The sequence below is a fragment of the Crocuta crocuta genome, unplaced genomic scaffold, assembly GCF_008692635.1.
Source record: "Crocuta crocuta isolate KB4526 unplaced genomic scaffold, BGI_CrCroc_1.0 scaffold598, whole genome shotgun sequence".
Lineage (NCBI taxonomy): Eukaryota > Metazoa > Chordata > Mammalia > Carnivora > Hyaenidae > Crocuta > Crocuta crocuta.
In genome coordinates, this window is record NW_027532848.1 from 1271817 (window position 1) to 1279237 (window position 7421).

At 43.6% G+C, this 7421-nt stretch overlaps 1 protein-coding gene across 1 annotated transcript in view; it reads left to right on the forward strand.

Moving 5' to 3' along the window:
* DMD (dystrophin) overlaps nt 1-7421 on the forward strand; it is a 637032-nt gene that overhangs the window by 563890 nt on the left and 65721 nt on the right. Inside the window, exon 18 of the mRNA XM_077745468.1 lies at nt 6061-6227. Coding sequence (XP_077601594.1) covers nt 6061-6227 — 167 coding nt within the window. The remainder of the gene's footprint in view (nt 1-6060; nt 6228-7421) is intronic.

The following is a 7421-nucleotide window of genomic DNA, read 5'->3' on the forward strand; positions in this document are numbered from 1 at the left end:
TCACCTCCTTAGACAACCTTTCTAGCTTTAATTTTTTGTTGCTCTTTCTTTCAGGATGACTCGGCACTTTTTTTAAAATTCTAACCTCATTCAGCTACTCTAATCCTTCCTTTTATTTATTGTGGTCACACTGCAGCTTAATTCCTGTCCCCCCAGTTCAGTTCCGTTCACTTCTGCAAATTTTGATGGGAGGGATAGAAACCTAGTTCCTGTCTTCAGGTTTAGGCAAGTAGTGATTTTAGGTTGTTAGTATGGGTTTTTTTGTTTGTTTGTTTGTTTTTATCATCCGAGAACTACAGGGTGGTCTCNTGTCGCCACGAGCTAATACTGTTATCCAGACAGAAAAATCAGCATTCATTGACTCCCTGGCAGCCATGTAAGGCCTGGTCCTTTGGTGCCTAAGGGTTTACGGAAAGTATAATGTGAGAGAAACCCCAAAGTTATTCTTTTTTTTTAATGTTTATTATTATCGAGACAGAGAGAAACACAGCATGAGTGGGGGAGGAGCAGAAAGAGAGGGAGACACAGAATCTGAAACAGGCTCCAGGCTCTGCGCTGTCAGCACAGAGCCCGAACAGGGCTCGAACCCATGAACCGTGAGATCGTGGCCTGAGCCGAAGTCGGACGCTCAACCGACTGAACCACCCAGGTTTCTCCCAAAGTTATTCTGAACCCTGGGAAATCCCCTGACTCCAAACTTCTCATGTAATCCCTTTAAAGATTATTACTTTGGTAATTACACCTTCTGGCAGGAAAGCCCAGAACCTGGGATTCCTCATACTGTGTCTGTACCTTGTTAAGATCACATTTGTATAATGCCCCACGTGGCAGTGTGCTGAAATGGAAAGGCAGTAGCGACCGCTGACGCCTTCCCTGGCCTCCGTGCTATGGAGAGCTGCCGATAGGTGAGGCCCCACAGAGAAGGAGTGGAAAGCCGAGATCCTTCTGAATTGCGGCTATCACAATGGAAGGAGCTGTGATATCTTTGCTTTTCGAGTGTGCATGCCATGCAAAGGACAAAAAAGACTACTGGCAGGAACCAGAAACCAGAACAAGACCCATCCTGGGGCTAAATCACCTGTTCGAGGAGTTTTTGCTTTGATGGTTTCAAAGTGGCATTTAAGGGAGAGGGCAAGGTCATCCTTGGTACTGAGAGAAACGATCGGAGGCCTATATGTAGGTCAGCAAATAATAGCACCTAAAAGGATGATCTCGACTCGGGGAAGTCATACCTGCCTTTTGTCATCAACAACTTCCTTCTGCACGAATCCGTCCTTATTTATTTTTTCTAGAATGCCAAAATGCAGCTTTAGCTGGGTTTTTGTTTTAGTTCTGTTAAATCTTTATAGAAGCTTGCCTGGTTTTTTAATTCTTTCCTTCTTTATTGCCAAACAAAAGGAGAGGGAATATACCACTAGGATACAGAATGGTTTGTAATAAAAATGAAAGATCGAAACAGAAAGAGAATGTGAATCTCCATAGCTCATCCTCAGTGCTGTCAGTTGGCATCAGTGAGCAGTTTTAAAAGAGCCAAAATGATGGATCTTCCACCCTAGGAGCTAGAAAGAACCTTGAGAATTTCCAGCCTTTAAACACGAGAGAATCTATAGTATTTTGAAAAAGCCGAACATTCCCTAGCTTCCCTTGGTAATTCACACTAATGCTTTAACAACTTTCTGCATCAGGAAATTCTGTGTGAGTTACAGCCTAAATTGTTCATGCTGCTTAAGCCCGTTTCTTCTTGTTCTGTCCTCAGTGGAGGGATCGAACAGCTGGTCACAGGCCCCTGTGCAAGAGCCATTCACATAATTGAAAACTGTTATTAAATCGCCCCTTCAGCCACTCTTTCTTGCACATTCTCTTTTTTTGTTCTTGGCTAAATAATCCCAATTCCCTTAAACTGTTCTCATAGGTCTTTCAAACCGTTTAATTATCCCTGTGCCTTTCTGCCAAGCCTTCTCGAAGTTCTGGGTCAGCTGTAGCCACCAGAACTAGACAGCATTTTCTGAGAAGGGTTTGAACAGTACTGAGAGTAACGAGACCACTTCCTCATGCTGTACCTGCTCTGCCTTCAGTTACACATTAGAGTCAAGGTGTTTCTTGCTGTCTTTTTTCTTTTTTTTATACCTACATCAGTTGCTGACTCACAGAGTTTTACTTCCCATTTTCTAGAATGAATAGAAGCTTTCTGTGCTTAGCACACTTCCTGTATTAAGCATGAATTTTTACTCCGTAGTGTATCTTTTAATCCACCATTAAACAAACTATCATTTAAACCTAAGTCAGAACAAAATGTCTTTGCTTCAGCTTAAGCAACAGTAAATCCATGTTTTCAATACGAACGAGTTACTGATGCTTCCCATTGTACTGGCTTTCGGTACTGGTTTATCTTCAAACTAGAAAGGGTTATTTTGATGAAGTTAGTTTCTAGACCAGTGGAGCAAGAGATTGTTAGGAGGACGTATTGCAGCTGAAACTTGTAGTTCGTTTGACAGAGTCTCTCATCGTGCTTTTGTGTACAAGGCAGAAAAGCGTGTGCGGGGGATGCCATGGCAATATAACCGGAAGAGCTCTTGTTTAATCAGAGAAGGCTGAATCCTGGGTTTGCGTTGGCCCGAACTGAGTCCTGGCTGTAGGGGTGCTGGCTCCTGTCTGACCTTGGCCTGCTTGGTATTTTCACCGCTGACTTTTTGATGACGATGGAATACATGCTGTAAAATGGAAAAAGTATTTCAAAATAAATAAGTTAAAAAAATACACAAATGACACAAAGTAGGGAAGAGTGGCTGATCTGGCTTCGAGAGGCCGAATTCTTAAAAATTTGGAGGAGATTGTACAGCGGGCTCAAACTAGCAGGAAAGTCCTTGATGAAAGTGAAAGGACACGGATCCCAACTGAGCAAGTACAGAGTAGAGGAATCACTGAAAACAGCCAAGCACAGCATTTCCCGTTATGCCCAACACAGCATCCGTACCTTGTAGTGTTCACAAGCCTTAAAAGCCCTTTTTTTTTTTTTAAAGGTAAAGGTCTTGGGATCGCTGAATAATTAGTGTGGGAAATTCTGAGTTCAGGCAGAGTTTAACGTGTTTCTTTACCAATGATTCCTCCTCAGCTTTTACTATGTTAACATGCATTAAGAATTTTAAGAGGCAGATGTAATGTGGGCAGTGTTTCTGTAATTAATTGGACCTTCTTTTCTTGAAGCATTTTGTTGGATGACTGGTCTGCTGGATGCACTGGGAAATACTGACCCAGAGATTTTACTTGAGTGGAAACCCTATGTGTGTGCACAATACAGAACAAAAGAAAGTCATCCAATTATACTGTCCAGACCAGTGGAGCGACCATTCCCAACGGATCATATTCGGAAAGTAGTTTTCTCAAGGACAGTGGCACACCAAGGCATGTCCTATGAGGAATAATAAAAGAACAGGGATGATGACGCATGGACAGACATGACTGCTCTGGTCAAATACTGAAAGGGCCCTGTAAAGCCTGAGACCTTCTGGGTTTCTGGTTGGGTGGATAACAATCATCAGAATAACAGCACACACAGCGCCGCGGCTCTTGCTGTGTGCCGGTGTTCCAAGTGCCTTTCATTTCACTCACTGAAATCTTCAAACAGCCCTCTAAGGCAGGTGCTATATATAGATTAAGACACAGAAAGGTGAAGTTACTTTGCCAAGGTCACACAACCAGTAAATGGTTGGCGTTTGAACTCTCGCTGGATTCTGGAGCCTCTGCTCTGTGGATTTCAGCTCTGTGTGATGACGCACTTTTGACAGGAGTACCCGTACCCAAGTGTTCAAGGTCATCTACTAAGGACATTTGCTCCCTCGCACAACTGATATGTATACAGTGGCAGTAAAAACACACTGGCATCGCCTAAGAGTTTGGACTCAGTGGTCGTGGAAGCTCTCGCGGTTCTGTAGTGCCGTTACGAAACGATGAGTTCACTTGCATGCTGCCTTTGATCTTTAGGTTCTGTAATTCTTTTTTGTTGTTGTTTTGTTTTTTCCAATTTCCACAGAGTACCTCTGTGATAGCGTTCTATACAGAGAAAAGCATTCATCAGAAGCTTTTGATCAGTACCTCAAATGGGTAGCATTTTCCAGCTAGGAGATTCAAGGTCAAATGGCTCATTATAATGTTAAATTTATAATCAGGGGTAATGACTGGACTGTGGCGCCATTGGTGAGTTTTGCCAGCCCAGTGACCTGTCGGTTCAAACCCTGTTGCTTTTCTGTCTGCAGTGCAAATAGATTCATTCGTTCTTAGTGAACCACATTCCAGAAGAAGCAACATGGGTTTACAGTGCAAATACTCATTACTTGTGTGATACTGCATTTTCCCATCATATGTCCCATTCAAAATGGTCTCCAAATAGGCAGTGCCCTCTGGGTGTTGGCAGAAGCAAATGACAATCATGTCTGTAGAAAGCACTTCCATTCTAGGGCTCCAAGNAGACGTTAAAAGTGCAATAACTAAAATTTAAAACTTGCTGAATGGCTTTAATAGCCAACTAGATGCTACGAGAGAGAGAGAGAGAGAGAGCGTGCGCGAGAGCGCGCGCGCGCACACCAGCTGGTGAGGTAGAAGAGATTGTTAGAAATGAAGCCCAGGAGGGCCTGTCCAGAGAAACGCGGACGAGGGTGAGAAAGTCTAACTAACATTTAGCTAATAGATTTCTGTAAGCAGAGCAGAGAGGAACTAGAGAAGAGGCACTATTTGTTGAGATCATGACTGAGAAGATTCCAGAGCTAACCAAGCGAAAGATTCAAGAAGCCCATTGAATGCTACAAAGTGTAAATAAACCCTAGAAACCTAACACTAGACAGGAAGAGGACATATTCCCTCCAAAGGAGCAACAGCGTGCTTTACTGCTGACTTGCCAACAGTAGTGACAGTGAAAGTGAAGAGGAAAAATCATTCAGNGATTTTAAAAAAATAGGCGCCTGGGTGGCTCACTCGGTCAGGCATCCGACTCGTTATTTTAGCTCATGTCATGATCTTGTAGTTCGTGGGTTCGAGCCCCGCGTCTTGGGATTCTCGCTCTCTGCCCCTCCTGCTTGTTCTCTCTCTCCCTCTCTCTGTCTCAAAAGTAAATAAATAAACTTTTTTTTAGAAGAAAACATTTTCGGACCAAACAAAACCTGAGAAATTCTCCACCAATAAGACACTTAAAAGAACATTCTAAAGGATATACTTAGAAGTGATCCCAGATGGAAGATGTGAAATAAAAGAGGCAATGAAAAAAAAAATAGCGGTCGATGTGTTGCTCAGTCTAAAGAAAGAAACAAACAAACCACCCCGCCATCTTGTAGGGTTAACAAAAATGTCATCAAAACGCATGAACTATAGTAACCCATAAGCAACAGGTAAATATATTTTGAGTTTTCTAAAATCACTGTACTGTTGGGGAGGAATGGTGTTTATTAAATTTAGACTTTGAAAGGGAGAGAAATAGGGAGAGACGAGAAAACAGGCCACCCTGAAAACAGCACTAGACCAGGAGGTTCGGAATCTGGTAGCACCTCGGCTCCTCGCGGNGGTCTGTAAAAGGAAGCTCCAGGACCAGATGAATTTTGAGGGCTCTTCATTGAGATTCTGTGAAACACTGAGAAATAGATTCTCTAGGAGAAACAAGGAATCAATAATTCCTGAGTTGGTTTTTCCTTAACCTCCTGTGAAATGTTATCCATAAGCACTTGAATCTCACTTCCGGCCAACTCTTAACACGTGTGTTCTAAAACCAGAGCTCAGGGTGGTGTCGGCTCAGGTGTGTGTGTTGCTCTCCTTCCTCCACGTGTTGGTTTTGCTTTGCTTATTCGTCATCTAGCAGCCACGCAGGGTAATGGCACTTTACCAAAGCTTCAGGGGATAGGTGGCTCCTGTGGGCCTTAGGGGGGACGTCTGCAGAAACGGGCTGTGAAAAGTGAGCCTCGCAGCCACCGTTGTGTCTTTTTCTTAATTGATGGCCCGTACTGACAAATACCTTCTGTCCTTTCTCTTCTTGCCCTCTGCAACCCCCAACCCCTACCCTGCCTCCTGTCCACACAGGCTAATAATAAGCCTGAGATCGAAGCGGCCCTCTTCCTAGACTGGATGAGACTGGAGCCCCAGTCCATGGTGTGGCTGCCTGTCCTGCACCGAGTGGCTGCTGCGGAAACTGCCAAGCACCAGGCCAAGTGCAACATCTGCAAGGAGTGTCCGATCATCGGATTCAGGTATCCGGAACCCCCACCGTGGCACCCTTCCCTCCTGGTTCTCAATTTTTCAGGGCTTGATCTTTCATCCCTTCTGCCAGTTGCTCTGAGTTCGTTCCTTTCCATACTGTGGACTGCCCTGATCGCTGGGCTATTTTGGTGGCTCTGAGTCATCAGGCAGGTGTCCCTTTCCACCTTGATCGTGGAGCTCGGCAGAGCCACATCCTTGGTTGAACAGGACTGACTGATTGCCCGCCTCCCCTGAGATGTTCGTGTGTCGAGGGTGTGCGGATTAACTGTGCCGCCTCCTTCCTGGGTCCAGAGAATTTTAACCATCTCTTTTAGGGTTTTTTCATGTTTTTCTTTTCTTCTGTTTATAGAAATTCCCTAAGAATCCGTTCCAACACTAAGAGATGATTCTGTGTGGGGAGACCTGTCATGGTAGCTCAGCTTCTTACTCACTTCGTAGCGCTTTTCTTCCCTCAAGTAACAAGAATTGTTTCCAGCAACCCAGCACTTACTTTTTTCCCTGTGAATCTGATTATGCTCTTTGCATAGTATCCTAATGAACTTCTAAGGGAATATAAAGTACACAAGTAAATGAAAATTTCACAAAGCAGCTGAAAAAAAATGAAAAGGTTCTTTATAAATTTAAAAGTAAAAAAGATAGGAAACATAGCAGGTTATTATTCTTATGTTCATAAAATGTCACGGAAAACCACTGGCTCTTAAATCCTCAGCCTTGTTGACCCCTTTGGGGAGATGGGATATTTTTAAGTGAATTAATCTTACTCAACAATAATCCCAAATCTGCATTTTGAAATGATGATGTATTTAAACATCTGGNACTTAACAGCTACGTAAATACTCTGTTTCTAGTTATGCTTAGACTTGTTCTATTTCTTTGTGTCCTAATAACTACTTTGTACCATTTGTGTGCTTTTTTTATTCACTACTCTTTTACCCCTGGTGTTTGTCCTTCCACGCTTCATGGTGTTGACAGAGAGGTTTCACAAAGACCCTCAGAGATTTCTAAAGCCTAGGTAGATAACAGTGAGTAGGCAGTGCTCACAAAGGAACAGTTTGCCTTCCTGGTTTCTAGCAGGTAAGAATGATGCCATGGGGGGTGTGGAGGGCAAGCCCCAGGGGACCGCATTTCATTTCCTGCCTTTCTTTTCTGACCTTCCCGAGCTAGTGAGATTTATGTGCAGGGGC